Here is a 16,833-nt window from a genome sequence, read left to right as displayed (position 1 = left end):
ATCAGGAGAGGTGCCTGAGGACTGGAGGAAAGCAAATGTCACTCCAGTCTTCAAAAAGGGCAAGAAGGAGAACCCGGGTAACTGTAGACCGGTCAGCCTCACCTCCATGCCTGGTAAGGTGATGGAACTACTTGTCCTTGGCTCTGTCTCTAGTCATATTGAGGATAAGAGGGTCATTAGGGGCAGTCAATATGGCTTCACCAAGGGGAAGTCATGCTTAACCAACGTGATAGCTTTTTATGAAGACATAACCAGATGGATAGATGATGGTAAAGCAGTGGATGTGTCTATCTTGATTTCAGTAAAGCCTTTGACACCGTGTCCCACAGCATCCTCGCAGCTAAACTGAGGAAGTGGGGTCTGGACAATCAGGTAGTGAGGTGGACTGTGAACTGCCTGAAGGAAAGAAGCCAGAGGGTTGTGGTCAATGGGATGGAGTCGAGCTGGAGGCCTGTAGCTAGTGGACCCTCAAGGGTCAGTACTAACACCAGTGTTGTTCAATATATTCATCAACGACTTGGATGAAGAAACAGAGTGCACCATCAGCAGGTTTGCTGATGACACTAAACTGGGAGGAGTGGCTGACATGCCAGAAGGCTGTGCTGCCATCCAGTGGGACCTCAACAGGTTGGAGAATTGGGTGGGGAGAAATTTAATGAAATATAAGGAGGTCAAGTGTAGAGTCCTGCATCTGGGCAAGAACAACCCCAGACACCAGGAGAAGTTGGGGACTGCCCTGCTGAAAAGCAGTGAAGGGGAGAGGCACCTGGGGTTCCTGGTGGACAGTCGGATGACTGTGAGCCAGCACTGTGCCTTTGTGCCCAAAAAGGCCGATGGCATCCTGGGGTGTATCAGAAGGGGTGTGATTAGTAGGTCAAGAGATGTTCTCCTCCCCCTCTACTCTGCCCTGGTGAGACCACATCTAGAATACTGCATCCAGTTCTGGGCCCCTCAGATCAAGAAGGACAGGGAACTGCTTCAGAGAGCCCAGCACAGAGCCACGAGGATGATTAAGGGAGTGGAGCATCTCCCTTATGAGGAAAGGCTGAGGGAGCTGGGTCTCTTTAGCTTGGAGAAGAGGAGACTGAGGGGTGACCTTATTCATGTTTATAAATCTGTAAAGGGCGAGTGTCAGGAGGATGGAGCCAGGCTCTGCTGGCTGACATCCAGTCATAGGACAAGGGGCAATGGGTGCAAGCTGGAACATAGGAGATTCCACTTACATATGAGACAAAGCTTTTTTACGGTGAGGGTGACAGAACTCTGGAACAGGCTGCCCAGGGGGCTGTGGAGTCTCCTTCTCTGGAGACATTCAAAGCCCGCCTGGACGTGTTCCTATGTGGCCTGATCTGGGTGTTCCTGCTCTGGCAGGGGGATTGGACTAGATGGTCTTTCACGGTCCCTTCCGATCCCTAGGATCCCTAGCATTCTGTGATTCTGTGATACATTGAATTTCCCCTCATTACCCTCAGTTTGTGATAAACAGCTGCTTAAACCAAGTTAATGCATCTTTATGTGCAGAACTGCACTCATTTTGAGCGCAAAGTATTCACAGCTGAACTACTTACTTGTTGGGCTCAACTTTTCTTTAGAGCTTTTGTACCTTGGTTATGAAGTTTTCCAACACTTATGTTAAATGATACAGTTCCCTTTGACAACGGTTCAAAAATGCATTGTTTTTTTCCCCTCTGCGTGTCGAAGATGTTTAGAGGGGGAAGAACTTCTCTGTGGATTTTTATTTTTTTTTTGAAAAGTCCTTGACAGCAAGAGAATCTCGAAGTTGAGGCAAATCCAGGACTCATTCAAAGAGTAACAAATGTGGAAGGTTTCACTTGTACAGACAGATTTTGCCAGTCTATGATTTTGGCCAAACCATTTAGTAATGTATGTTTTATGGAGTCTTTTTCCTCCCTCTTGCAGACTGTTTTGTGGACTGTGGGTGCCCCACATTCAGCATTCTATTCATCTAGTCTGACAAAAACTTTTACTTTTGAGGACGAAAGAAAAAACACTGCTTAGTCAGAATTATATTTCAGTGTTAACACAGCGAGGTGATGAGGGCCTTAGAAGGTAACTTGCTGCTGCTGTAGCGTAGTCCAAAGACAAGATAAGATGCAACGTCTGCCGGCAGATATGAAAAATCCCCTTGGATTTAGGCGAAGAGGGAAGAAAATTAAACAAGATGACGAAGCAGGTTCCCAAAAACCTCGGTGGGGGGTGGGGGAGAAGCTTGTTACAAACTTTGAATTTGAACTCATGAATCTTGTGTGCTGACTGTGCAGCCGCAGTTTAGGGAGCAGTCTAAGACAAAGTAGGTCTGGTAGGTCTGGGGCTTGGACAAGACTGGATCCGATTTGGCACACTTGCTCTCATTCTTGGCGTTTTTCTCCTCAGGAGGGCAGGTGGTGAACCTCATGAACCAACGCCTGCAGACAGGTTTCACTGAGAATGAGGTCCTGCAGATCTTTTGTGACACTTGTGAAGCCGTAGCGAGGCTGCATCAGTGTAAAACACCAATAATCCACAGGGATCTGAAGGTGAGTTGTGGACTCCAGTAATACAGGAGAGCGCGTGCATGCTTACACCATGGCAGACGGGCTTTGAAAGCTGGTCCTGTGTTTCTGTCCTTAGTAACAAGGGAAAGTTGGGTACAAATGCCTCTCTCTCGGAAGATTTGGAGGGAAAAAATGTCTCTCATTGCAGCTTACTGTATGTTTGCCATCTATAGATCTACTTTATAAACACAAATGTTTGAATAATTCTGTTTTGCACAGATGTGCCAGAATGTATCTGATGAATTATTCACGGTGACTTTCTACCACCTGAAACACTGTTGATATTATAAGGTAGTTCACAGAAAGTGCGCAGTAGGTCCGTTTCCTGGACCCACATTAAAAGGATCACCCCAGAGGTGTTGGCCTTGGGTCAGGAGTTGTTAGAAGCTTTTGAAACTGGTCTCTAGCTGTTGACTGTGCAAGTGAATTCTAAGGCTCTGTGCGCTCAGATGGGAGCAGAGCAAGGCCAGCAGGGAGAGCTTTTGAAAAATCCCACACCTATAATCAAACAAACACAAAAAGACGTTCCCTTTTCTTCTCAACTAGATCATAAAAATGCATGAATAATATATTCACACAAGCCTTCTTCTTGGCTGTACATTTGAAATTCAGATGTGCTTTGTGGGTCAGTCTGCTTTCAGAACCCTCAACAGATGCTTGTTTCATGCTGCTGGCTATTGTTTTATAGGAGCAAAAGACAACTCGTGTGCTAAGAACAACCAGGCAGCGCAGGGGAAAAAAATCCTCAGGGTCTGGTACGCTTTAGTGTGTTTCAAATGATCATGACCCCACTGCTCAGTTAGTTTGAATGTATGAAACAAGTCTGACATCTGTTTTTCTAGAGTGCTGTGAAATGGGTGGAGTCCTATGGATTTGAGGACTGAATTTAAGCCTATGGACATCTCCCAGGAGTTTGAACAGGCAAGGAAAGTTGGAGTGAGAGAATAAGGCTTAGGAGCAAGAACCTCTTCAGTTGACATTAACCCCTGCTATTATGTTTTTAGCTTCAAATCCTTCCTTCTTTTTTTTTGTAAAAAAAAAAACCAAACTCATTGTGTGGTAAGTGAATGATTTCATTCACATCTGTAATGGATTAGTAAGTTAATCTTTAGTATTACTCTCTATATTGAAATGAACTCTCAAGTTCTGGTTCTCTTGGTTGATAATTTGTGCCTGAGGTTAGAGACCTGGCTTTTCTCTGTTTTAAGACATGTTTTCATAGAATGGCTTGGGTTGGAAGGGACCTTAAAGATCACCTAGTTCCAACCCCACTGCCATGGGCAACGATGCAACCCATTAGATTAGGTTGCCCAGGGCCTTGTCTAACCTGGTCTTGAATACCTCCAGGGATTGGGGCATCCACAGTTTCTTGGGACAACCTGTTCTAGTGCCTCGCCACCGTCTGAGTGAAGAAATTCCTCTTAACCTCTAATCTAGGTCTCCCCTCTTTCAGTTTAAAACCACTCCCCCTCATTCCATCATTGTCTGCCTGAGCAAAATGTTGCTCTTCTTTTTCTTTTTTCTTTTTTTTTTATAAGCCCCCTTTAAGTACTGAAAAGCTGCAATGAGGTCTCCCTGAAGCTTCCTCCTCTTCAGGCTGAACAACCCCAGCTCTCTCAGCCTTTCTTTATAGGAGAGGTGCTCCAGCCCTCTGATCAACTTTTTGGTCCTCCTCTGGACCTGCTCTAACAGCTCCACATCCTTCCTGTGATGGGGGCCCCAGACCTGGATGAAGCACTCCTAGGGAGGCCTCACAGGGCAGAGCAGAGGGGGACAATCACCTCCTTCCACCTGCTGGCCACTTGTCATGATGACCTCTGGAGCTCCAGTTGTAACTGGGGATCTAAGTATTAACACGGAATTGATGATTTAGATATGTGTTGACTTTGAGTTGAAATTGAATACAAAGGGGGAGCTGCACAAATCCAAGAGAGATTAAGGGCCATAAAAGGTTTGTGAATGATCAGAGTGTAAGGAAAGGCATCTGCTGGGTAAGTGGTTTAGGAGTGAATGTAACCCTGTTGAAGAACAGGCAAATGTTGACTTTGTAGACAGACCTTTTCTGCCTTCCAGCTCTTTGATTTTACTCTTAACAGTGGAGGTTCTTGCCCTGAGGGATCTGCCAGCAGAAGGGATTCATGAATAGTCTTTAAGCCCTTTCAGACAAATTCAGCTCTATTACTTTGTGACCTTGATTTTGAGTTAACCCAGCAGGCTTTTCCTGAAGCAGAATGACCTGTTGTCATGAAAAAGATGGTACCTGGCCCCTGTGTTCACGTATAAGGTTTTCATTCGTGACCTGTTAACTATCAGGAGGTGTGTCAGTGTGCCCCTGTGTGCTTACAGCTACGTGATGTCCTGTACAGGATGTGCTGGTTAGTTTCATGTGCTTTGATTGCCACAAACACAGGTGTACACTGATGCTGCATTTTCCTGAAAAAAATATAAAATATGGAAGATTCTCAGGTGCCTCTACTGTAGTTAGACCCTTGTATAGGCTGTGTAAACAAGGCAGTAGGCTTGCATCATGTACTGACCTTTGCTTGTTCTTGCAGCTATTTTCCTCAGCCTCAGGGCTAGTAGGCCATTGATGCTGCAGGGCATTACCTAAAGTTTATTTTTGTTCCTCTCTCACTGGAGTAAGAATGCTTCCTGTGCCTCTGCTTTGGGCTTTTTAACAGCAAAGAACAAATGACCAAACCTTTTGACTGTCTGTTGTATTTCCCTGCCTGTGCAGTCTTTGCTTCTGTGTTGGAATCTGTCTAGAGAAAACTGTCAGACCCTGGAGGGAGTTGCATTTAGTGAGGTGGAAGGGGTGGAAGAATTTATCTAGTGGCAATGATAATGATTTAAACGAATACCCCGTATCTGGTGGCAGTTGTCTGCATAACTCGTTTCACATTTAACCTTGTCTTTCCTGTCTCATATGCAATAGCTCACTTTGTTTTAAAGCAGCAGCTTAGAGCTCAGCTTAATTTTTACATCTCTGAGCTTTCTGTGGCGAGAGGTCTCCCACTTCTACCTGTGATACTTCTGCTAGTTTGAAACCGTCTGGTTCCAGGAGTAGATAACTGGCTGACTTTTCTTGTAAAAGAAACACAGTGAGATACAGCAATATCCTATGTCAATCAACCCAGAGGAGGTTGATCAAAACACCCTTCTCCTTTGCTTTCTCTACTTTCTGAAATAACTAGAATGTTGTACTCTTATGCTGAGGATTTAGTTTCTTCTGTTTTCATTTTATCAGGAATCTTGTCAGTGTTGCACTTCTCTGTGGTATGATAAGACAGTTATGCTGTGCTGCTCTCATCTCTGTGCCTTCTTTATTATGCACCTTTGTAATGTCAAGTCTTGCCCTGATGCCACCAACAAACCTTTGCTTGGAATTTGTTTGGACAGCTCTGTTCTGTGTGACCTGTAAAATTACTCGGTCCTCTGATGGCACACCCTTGTATTGACCATGTTTAAAAACGCAGCGCAGGCCAAAGTCAGTTAGTGCTCACAGATGTCATGTTGCATTCATCTTTTTGCTCTGAAATACTAAATAAGCTTTTGGAAGTAAGTAGTGAATAGTGCTGGGGAGGAAGAGAAACTGAAGCATCTTTAGACAAACCTGTAGGTGCTGGTAAGCAGTCAGAAAGGGCAAGGGCACCTCAGTCATGCAACCCTCCCAAATCACTACCTGCCCTTAGACATACCCATCTTAGAAGTTGTGCTTATGAGAGGATGAAGTGAGTTGATTTTGCTGGTTGAAGAAAGTCTTATCCCTTGCCAGTCTGGGGCTATGCAGTGTCTTTTACCACTTAGTTTTAGCACAGGTTAGCATTTGTTTCAGAGAGTGATGACGAAAACTAATTACGTTTTGTAGCTAACAGAACTTAAGGCGACTCATAGCTTTCCCTTGTAGATTTTTATTTGGAGTCCAAATCTGATTTTGTATGTGTCAGGCACATTCAAGACCACAGCTGGAGTTGTAAGCACTCAGAAGTGCTGAAAATTGGACAGCTTTCCGGGTCTTTGACTGGAAAGAGGCACCTCCGTCTTGTTTGTAACAGACAGGCTCCTCTGGCCTGGCAGCCTGTAGCAGTAATTCAGGTACTCTGCTCTGCTGGTTTAGTGGTTCTTGGGTTTTGTTGTTTTCTTCTCTGTTAGTTACTGATCAAGCCTGCTTGCTAGTGCTAATTTTTTAATAAAACTTGCAATGAGAAGTCATGTCAGACTTTTCAGTCAGATAAAGCGGAAGGAATCTTCTGGAAATGTTTGCAGCGTGTTTGAAGGGAATGGGGAATAACGCTGTCAGTGTTGATCTGCTAGGGAGAACATCTGTGTGCAATGGTTTGTTCAAAGCAGATGGATGGCAGAGAGGGGAAGGGGTTTTGTTTAACCCTTGGTTTCGAGCCAGCATTTTTCCCCTCAGCTGCTCTAATTTGGCTGGGTTTTCTGATGCTTAAAAGGCTGACTCCTTCATTTTCTTTCCTTTTTGTAAAAATGGTCCTTGATGGGGAAGTCTATTTCAAAAAGATTTTGTTAGTGACTACTTATGTGATGCTTTTTGTTGTTGGTGGATTTTTTTGTTTTTAATATACAATCAGTATGTTTTCTTGTTGTATCTCAGCATTTGGCTTTGACTTAGACAATTTTTAAAGTTTTTTTTTCAATATTCCCGAGAGAACATGATGTTAATGCTACTGTATAGATGAGAAACTGGAATGTAGGGTTGATTTGCCAAAGCAAAGAACTGAACCCAGGTTTTCCATGCCTTGTGTCAGTATCATAACATTTGGATTGCTTTCTTAGGTGGATACACGGCAGATTTTTGTTAATGCATGATTAAGGGGAAGTATTTAGGAGAAAGGCAATGACTCCACTGATTTTCAGCTACCACAGGTACTTGTTTCAGTGTCCTGGTGCTTGATTCAAACTGGCAAATAATATTTCAAGGAACGGGGTCATATTTTCAGCATCCTGGAGGAACCTCTGTTGATGCAATCACTGTTTAGGGACTGTGGGGTATCCAATGCGATAAAAAGCAGCTGAAGTGTGAGCATAAGGTTAAGTTTGTTATAAATAAATCCCTAAGTGACAAGTGAACTGCAGGGAAAAAAATGGAGTTGTATGGAATTGTGTGTTGTCATCCATTATTATCCTTTCTTCTCCACTAGACAGCGAGGGGTGTAGTTCATTATAAAGCTGTGGAGAGCTTGTATTAGCTGTCCCAAATTGAGATTGCAGACTGTGCATTGTATTGGCTGAGGGAAGTTGGGCACTGAAGACACTGAAACATGCAGTTCTTATCCTGAAGCACGCAGTAGTCTTAAAAGAGGCAGGGTGATGTGTTTGCAGAAGGAGAATGAAAGAGAAGGAGAAAGGAAATGTGGCAGAATGGAAGGCAGCGTTACAACTATGCTTCTGTGATTTGACTTCTATTTTAGGAGGTGTGATAGTTTTGATGCATATTTTCTTTGCTGTCATGTTATGCGTTTGTCTGACATGTCTGATATGTTTTCAGGCACTAAAAATCCTGGGTCATCTAAAGAAAACAAGTGGTTTTTTTTTGTTTTTGTTTTTTGTCTAATAGAGTGTTTTTTATGTGTCTGCAATGCTTATAGGTTGAAAATATCCTGCTGCATGATCGTGGCCACTATGTCCTGTGTGACTTTGGAAGTGCCACTAACAAATTCCAGAACCCTCAAACAGAAGGGGTGAATGCGGTAGAGGAGGAGATCAAAAAGTAAGTGTTTTTTTTATCAGCTTGGACATAATTTGAAGGGTAATTTTTCCGTGTACTGGGACTAGATTTTACTCGTGCCTGTTGCAGCAGGTTGGATGCTGCTGCATAGAGGGACCTGCTAGAGGTAAATAAGGGCTGGGGAAAGGTGAAACAATAAAGCTCTGAGCTTGATGTAATTGCTCTACACCTGAAAGGCTGAGTGTAACAATGCAGGGAAGTTGCCCACCTTGATAAGGTAGTGATGTGCTTGGTTACATGTGGAATCAGTCTGGCTCTGTCCCTCATCTATCTTGGTTTCTTTGAGCTGCAAACATAGCAAATGACAAAATGCCTGCCCTCCATGGGCTGCTCATGTTAAAACCCCGCAGTGACATGGCCCAATTTCTCAACTCTCTGTAGAAAGTGGATGGATCTTGAGGTGTTTAATTTGGCTCAGATAGAGTGGTTACAGTGAGGTATGCATAGATATGCTTTTAAAAAGGGAACTCAACTCATAGTCCGATAGGGCCTAGATCAGGGATGGACCCGATGCCATGTCCTTGCTCTTGCTTTAGTTTTAAGAGCATCTCTACTGCGTACTTTACAGCACTGTTAGTGCAATGCTCCGGCTAGAAAGCAGTGTGTTACAAATGTGTGCAAATGCTTCCTTTTTGTTAGGATTCAATTATAAGTGCATGGATTTCCTAGACGTGCTTGACTGAAGTTTTCAGAGCTCTCTTAGTCTCGCTTTGCAGTCCCTTCGGAATGCCATATTTGTATGCTTATTAACAAGCCTACAAAAACTTTGCCCTTAGCAATGCTTTCTTGTGATCAAGACAAATAGTATGGAAGGTGCTACTGCAGAAATTACAAGGTTTCTTCCTACCAGTAGGTCTGTAAGAATCTCAAACTGTCTCTGTTTCTATCTTTTATAGCTCTAGTAACTTGCTAAAATGTGGCAGACTCTAGTTCCAGTTTGGGCTCCAAAATAACCTTTCCTGTGTCCATAATGACTCCAATTAGGAATCCTGGTATGGAAGTCTACTTATTAGGAGCCATGTATCCAGTTACAATATGTGTAGGTTGGCCAAAGCCCCAGCAGAGGACATTTGACTACTGACTTTGTTAATATTCTGAATACTTGAAAGTTTCTGGTTTAGTTCTTAAAATGACTGTCCTGTTTTGTGAGTAAATTTCTTGCTATTGAAAGGATCTTGGCTATTGCTTTGGTTTCCCAGGGTGGTTTGCAGTGGTCAATATTTTCTAGTTAGAGGCATGCAGCAGAAGCTGTTATTGATTAAAAAAAATAAATCATTTATGTTTAGTATTTGCCCTAAAACAAATAGGGAAAGAATGAATTTTGAACTATTTTAAAATGTGGGGTAGTGGAAATGCTTCTGCTATCAATTTTGAACTCACTGATGGATCTTTTTTCTGCAGGTACACTACGTTATCCTACAGAGCACCAGAAATGGTCAACCTGTATAGTGGCAAACTTATTACTACAAAAGCAGACATATGGGTATGTATAAAACCCAGTTAACATAAAATCAGGCTGCAGCTTGATTTCCTTATCATAATGACAGAGTAACTTTCTGGCTTGGACTAACCTAGTTTTCATAAAAGACTGGACAGTTCCTGAATAAAGAGTTCCTCTGCTTGACACTTCTGATAAGTTACTGCTAAACGGCCTGGTTTGTGGATAAAACGCGATTGGTTCTTTGCATGCTGTCTTGCATGTGGTTTTTATATAGAGATGTATGAAATGTCAGGGTTGAACAATGCAAACCTGATTTTGTGTCATAAAACAGTTAAAACAGAAAATTCAGGGTCTTGTGACTTCTTGTGCCTTGGTTGGGCAGTCACGTGAAATTAAAGTCACTGGTCATCAGAAGATAGAAAATGGAGAAAATAGACCTTCCCCAAGAAATAACAGTATGCTTCTCCTGGACAGTGTAATGCAGCTCAGCATTGTCAAACCTGGCCAAAGACCAAGCTTTTGCACTGCTGTTTCTAATGATTAGTGCAGCCTTGCTGTGGTGTTCATGTTGAAAGCAAAGTGCACCTGGATTACTGGTTAAATTACTGGATAACCTAGTCAAGGAGGGTAGGCTTGCTTTTAGTTGTGATGGAGGTGGAAAAAAGCCTGTGCTGTCTCTAGTGTAGTGGCAAGTCAGCAAAAGAGTTTTTTGTCTAAAATGCTATTTCAGAGTGTGTTTGTGTAGTTTCTAAAGCCCTGAGCTGGGAAATAACAAAGCGGAAGCAGTGTAAGGAGAGGTTTAATGTGTCCTCGATAGTTGTGTGTCTGCATATGCAAGAGGCAAAACTGCTGGCATGGCATTTGCTGGGAAGAGTCCTCCATCCTATCTGTGAGCTCAGCCAAGAGTCAGGAATGTAGCAGCTCCTATGGGGCTCTTGCACTGCTGAGTTCAGCAGGAGGTTTGTGGAACCGGGCCCTGTACCAGTGTCGGGTCACTTGCCTTGCTGAGACCTAGAGAGGGGAGGTCACAGCTGTAACACTGTGAAAAGATTGTCAGGGCCTCAGGGGCAGCTAGAGGAGAACCCAAGGTTTGCGCTCCTTGTGATAATGGGGAGGGGTAGAGATGCAGATGCTCGAACTGTCCTCCTCTTCCTGATGTGGAAGGAATTCTCTTCAAGTGACCTGCAGAGTGTTTCCAAACAAGCACGCAGTGTTGCGCACAGTGGGGCCTCAACTTTAGGGCCTATTGCAGTGGCTGTCCTGCTTATAATCTCTCTTTCCTCAAATTTCATTGAGGTTATTTTAAACGAGTGCAATTTAATTGTGAAATCCTATGACAAAAAATACAAGCAGATGATGAGTTGCTTAGGATTAGGAAATGTGTTCCCCCTCTCCTCTTTGGGATGGTGGCAGTGTTTCAAAATTAGCCGTTTGTACAAATTTTCCATTTTATTTTCAGGTAGGTGGTTCTCCTTGCTGTCAAAAGCAGCCTTGAATAGATGGAACAATGATAGAACCTAGCAGCCTGCAGACATATCTGTATACCTCTCTGGTACACAATCATAATGGTTGAAAGGTTGTGTGAACTGGTACAGCTTAAGCTTGGTTGTGGGAAAAGAATTTGCAGGGGGCTTTGTGCTGTTTCACACGTCCCTGAGTTAGAGATAATGAGGAAAACAGCGGTACAACCAAAAACTTGAGCAAGGTCGAGATAAAGTAAATTGGCTACAGTGTTAAAGATGAGCTTTGGGCAGTGGCCAATTGCTGGCTGGCTCCAGGCACGTGTCTGAGGGTCTCTAACCAATTGTATGACAGATTCGGGCGCATGGACAGCGCGTGGGGCTACAGGGAGAGTATATGTAGTAGTGAAAAAGGGCAATAAAGGTCTCCTGTTCAAGAGCCATCAGGAGTCCGTGTCTTGCATCCCTTCACTTGGTAACCAGTATTTTTTTTTTGTCAGAATAAAAGTATTAAGGATGATGGATGACATTTATTTTTGCTATTAACTTTGCTTTTTTACTCTTGATATGTTGAGAGTAGAAAAAAATTCTTCTGTGTACCTATGTGTAGTAACATATACCAGTGTAAAGTCTGTGTAGATTTGGAGATCTTGCTTTATACCTGCTTCTGTCCTGTTGTTAGTACGCCTCAGGCTTTGCCAGTTTAATTGAGAAGGGTTGCACTATGCACAGTGCTATGTGGAACTGTGGGTTGTGTGTGGTGGTACTCATCTGATCCCCACTGCCTGTGGTATCTCAGCTTAGTGAGGGAGAGCTCTTCATGTATGTATCTTCTCATATAACTACGTTTTCAGTCAACCAGAGGGATGTTAAAATGTAGGCCTGAGGTCATGCAGGACCACTGTGATTGAACAAGCTAGAGTACTTTTTCCCTATTATCTTCAATGGTCTGTGAGTTGTGTGATTCCCTGCTTTGCTTCAGTTTGTTAAATCACCTGCTCTGTTCTCCCTCTTTAGGCACTCGGCTGTTTGCTGTATAAGTTGTGTTACTTCACCTTGCCGTTTGGGGAGAGTCAGGTGGCAATCTGTGATGGCAATTTCACCATTCCAGATAATTCTCGGCATTCGCAAGACATGCACTGCCTCATCCGTGAGTGTGTCTCTGACAGTGGCATAATCTACTTCTACGGAGCTTTGAAAAAAAATAGCATTTTGTTTTTATATTCCCTGCTCCCACAGCAAAACAGTTGGTGTTGCTCATCTTGTAAGAGGCTTGCTTGCACACAGGGATGGATAAAATCATCTTCTAGTAGCTTGGGAGATGACTCTTCAAAAGACAGTTACAACAAAGATTTCTATTTGGCTGGGCTGTAGTGAACTCTGAGAAGGAAGGAAAACAGGCAACCACTTAGTTTAAGAGTCTACAGAAACTTGCACAATAAGCCTATTTATGCAGAAATGTATTTCTCCAGTAATAAATCTGTTTGGATAAGGAACTGAAAAGAACCACAGTGACTTAGACTAGCGATAAGAATTCGTCTTCTGTGAATTGAGAAACAGAACTGATTTATAAATAACCTACTGCCTAGAGTGAATGTGTAATTAAGGGTACAATGCATTACTCTTGGCAAAGCTGGGGCAGCTCTCTTGTTTTTAGTACAGCATTTGATTTTTTTTTTATGATTTTTTTTTTTAGCTATAATCTTGAGTAACAGAATTGGATGTGTTTTCAAAGCAGCCTGGTATTTTTTTGCCTTATGCAAAGGCAATGGTATGCCCCACTGACACACCAGGGTTGGATCAAGCTCTTTTCCTGTGTGTTCACTTGGAAATGCAGAGGTCAAAACCAACACTATTCCCTGACCAAGCAGGGCTGCTTTTCCCCCTCCTTGCTTCGAGCTTTCAATAGCAGCTATGAAATTATGCATAGCAGTGTTGGAAAATATTTCTTGGTCCATCCTGGCTGGCCATCTAGCCCCTTTCTCAGCTGACCCTGATGATAAGCTCGGTCCTGCTGACCATTGAATGGGTGCGTTGAAAGAGGCAAGGCACCCTGTTAGCATCTGCTTATGCTACAGCTGTAGCTCTGACTGCGAATCTGTTCTACTGCTCTGATGTTAACATCTTTATCTTTTAAAGGGTATATGCTTGAACCAGACCCTGATAAGAGACCTGATATTTATCAGGTCTCCTACTTTGCATTCAAATTGGCAAAGAAGGAATGCCCGGTCCAGAATGTCCAGGTGAGTAGGAAAGGAGTGGACTGATGTAGGGCTTTGTGTAGGGAGGCTGGGGATGACAATTGCTAAATATCGAGGATATTGCCATATTATTCCCCTGGTCTCTAGTCAGGAGACTCTATTTCATTTTTTGTGATTAGCAGCGCTGTTGTTTTGTTGTTGTTGTTGTTGTTGTTTCTTACTTCTGTCTGTCTCCAATTTGCTTCCTCACCCAGTTAACAGCGTGAGAGACCAAGAGACCTTTTGCATGTGAACATGGAAAATTAGGCCATGCTTGTGAAACCAATTTGATTTCCAGGCAAACTCATCATAGCATGTGTAATTTGCACTGCAGTTGGTTTTAAACAGTGATTTTGTCTGCTGTCTGGCTGAGAATAGTCAACTTGCATTTGAACCACATCAGACCTTACACAACCATCTGCTTCTTCTTCACCTATCTTTACAGACTTCAATTGAAAAATGACAAGTTTTTTTTCAGTGTTATGTATATCTGTGACATGAGATCTTATTTTGTTCTTTCCAGATGAGAAGAAACCTATTTTTTTTTCCACGTGTCCAGTTGGTTATTTATGATCTTTATGAACAAAGCATTGTAATTATGCTTGTTTTTATAGCTGTATTAATAACTATTGCTGCCATTGTTCCCAGGTTGTCTTGTAAAACACCCAGGACATACTATAAAGCTTTGTGTTCAGATTCCACGGATAGTAGATTGTCAAAAAGCTGAACTGAATTTTTCCCTCTCCCAAACAGCAAGGGTTTGTCTTATGTCCAGCATGAGGAATAGCTGCTATGGGGATCCTGCAATCTCCATGCTTCAGAGTAGTGATTTTGCAAATGATTTCTGACTGTTTTTTTGCCCTTAAAGCGCTAAACCTAGTATTTTTGGGATCTGCAGAACTCTCCAATCCCTGCTAAGCTCCCAGACCCAGTCAAAGCAAGTGAAGCTGCTGCAAAGAAGAGTCAACCCAAGGCCAGGTAACTGCATCTTTATTATGCGCAGTGCTCTCTTTTTACTATGTGCTGTCTTTTGCTTTTTATTAGAAAAGACACGTGGTATATTTAGCTGCTTCCTTGTGAGTTTACATTTTTATGTTGAGACAAACACTGCAGTCCCGAGGCTTCTGCTTCAACGATGTAAATATCCATTGATCTGAAAGATAGAAAATGCAGATACTGGAAATTTGCGTGCCTGAGAACAGGGGACTTGGGCGATACTCAGCATGACTCAACAGCTAGACTTTTTGTACCGAAGGCATTGCATGAACTTCAAGTGCTGCCATCAGGCACTTAGGATGGATGACACAACAGATTCGTTTAAGGCAGTAAGTACCCAGAGTACCTAAGAGCAAAGTCAGGAGAAAGACTGCAGCTATCCTGCAGTGGGCCTGGAACTGGCCCAAAGAATGCAAGTCTTCTGAGAAACCGCATCAAGGACTACTGCTGTTTGAGTTTGACCCTCAGCAGATGATAACCTGACCCAGTAATTACTGTGTGCAATTGCTGTGATTTCTGCATGAGCCATATAATTTCTTCAGTGGTTATAGGGGGAGCCCAGGCAACCTCAATCTGAGGAGCCTAATTAGTGGGGAAACCACTGTACTGCTGTGGTGGTTCTTCTCTCCTGCTGCTGCTTGTTCTGCTTATGATATTGTAATGAGACATATAAATTTTGTTGGACAAAACTTACACCTTATTTTACTGCAAAGCATGACAGTAGCGGGCACTCCAAAAATGTTTTTCTTCACACTCTGAAATAGGGCATCTCCTCTCCTGTCCGTCAGGCCCAGGAGTTTGCTTTGTTTCTTTTTAAAATTGAACATGGCTACCCTCACGTTGGTAGAACAACTTGTTATCTAACAAAGAAACATAGACACAGAAGGGGACAATAATACCTGGCTTCTTGGCTCTATTGCAGTCTATTGTCGGAGGACAATAAATGTTGAGCAAGGATCAGAGGAGGTCCAGTGACCTGATTCTGGGATAGATGTACTAAAGTTAAGGTATTTCTAAAGATGCCAATTCAGACAACTCTGTCCAAAGGTACCAGCTGCTCTTAAGCGTACTTATTATAACCATCATCTGCTCATCTGTAACTCTAAGTGGCTTTAAACAGTACGTAGTAGCAAGTATTTGAGTTGAGTGATTTTGACAAGTTCCCACTGTCCACTGGGAGAAGATACCACAATGGGCAAAATCATTAAATGATTGTGTTGGATTAATTGTTGTGAATGCACACATTAAGTTTTACTGTGCTTCCAGTTTTGTGGAAGGGGTTGACCGGTGTATCTGGATGCGTCTAAGAGTTTCACCTTTCTCATTTTGTCACCTTTACAGCTGAAGTATGGATGAGTTTTTATCCCATACTGTGTGCTGCTTGTAACAGCTCTCAGGCTAACAAGGACTCCTTTTACTGCTCCAGCTGGTGTTTTTCTCATTTTAATTGTTACATTGTTTTGTAGGTTGACAGATCCCATTCCTACAACAGAGACGTCCATAGCACCCCGCCAGAGACCTAAAGCAGGACAGACACAACCCAACCCTGGAATTTTACCCATTCAGCCAGCCCTCACGCCTAGAAAGAGACCCACAAGCCAAGCAGCAATTCAGCCACAAGGTGAGACTCTTGTATGTGCAATACCTTCCTGACAGGCACTGTGTATGGCTGCGATGTGGTGCTGATCTCTCCGATGGATCTGTTTCTTCTATCAGTTGCAGGGCCTGCTGCCTTGGGCAGTGGTCAGCCTTCCCTCCCTGCAAGTGTTCCCCAGCAAAAAGCAGCACCTCAACAGACTCCGGCACAGCCACAAGCCAAACAAGCTCCAGCTCCCCAGCAGGCATCACAGGCACAGCCCCAGGTCCCTTCTGCTCAGCCACAAGCCACACCTCAACACCAACAGCAGCTTTTCTTGAAGCAGCAGCTACTGCAGCAGCAGCAGCAACAGGCTGCATATTACCAGCAGCAGCAGATGATGCAAGCTCAGCAGGTGAAAAAAGCATGACCATGTTTGTTGCATTATTCCTATGCTAAAGGCCTGCAGGATCACATCTTTGCATTTATATCAGGTCCTCTACTTTTGTTTTGTGTTTTGGGGAGTAGTTTTATACATAGTTTTTAGGTGTTTTCCAATGCATCTCCAGTTCTCCAGCAAGATTTTCCTTGCTTAAACAAGGTTGGCATTTTTAATTGTTAGTGTAGAAGGCCTTGAGATATTTTTATCATGAACATATATAAAACCTTAGCCAGCACTGCTTCTTTTATAGCTCAAAGTATTTCAAAGTCTTGAGGTCAGCACTTAACTGATGAGCAGAGGTGTACAATTTCTTTTCTGCTCTTTGTGATATAAGAAACCTGGCATTCCTTTTTAATGGTCAGGTCTGTTTGTGT

The 16,833-nt window shown here is 43.1% G+C and overlaps 1 protein-coding gene across 3 annotated transcripts in view; it reads left to right on the top strand.

Annotated features, from left to right (window-relative positions):
* The window catches only part of AAK1 (AP2 associated kinase 1), an 89,776-nt gene that overhangs the window by 32,868 nt on the left and 40,075 nt on the right, over window positions 1-16,833 (top strand). For all 3 annotated transcript variants that reach the window (XM_035568824.2, XM_035568825.2, XM_035568826.2), the window contains exons 5-12: window positions 2,395-2,537; window positions 8,165-8,286; window positions 9,706-9,787; window positions 12,223-12,355; window positions 13,345-13,448; window positions 14,344-14,423; window positions 15,908-16,062; window positions 16,158-16,432. In XM_035568824.2, the coding sequence (XP_035424717.1) occupies window positions 2,395-2,537; window positions 8,165-8,286; window positions 9,706-9,787; window positions 12,223-12,355; window positions 13,345-13,448; window positions 14,344-14,423; window positions 15,908-16,062; window positions 16,158-16,432 (1,094 nt within the window). The remainder of the gene's footprint in view (window positions 1-2,394; window positions 2,538-8,164; window positions 8,287-9,705; window positions 9,788-12,222; window positions 12,356-13,344; window positions 13,449-14,343; window positions 14,424-15,907; window positions 16,063-16,157; window positions 16,433-16,833) is intronic.

Source organism: Cygnus atratus, chromosome 27, assembly GCF_013377495.2.
Source record: "Cygnus atratus isolate AKBS03 ecotype Queensland, Australia chromosome 27, CAtr_DNAZoo_HiC_assembly, whole genome shotgun sequence".
NCBI classification, from domain to species: Eukaryota; Metazoa; Chordata; class Aves; order Anseriformes; family Anatidae; genus Cygnus; species Cygnus atratus.
The sequence above is the reverse complement of the archived record's forward strand: the minus strand, read 5'-3'. Positions and strand labels throughout refer to the sequence as shown.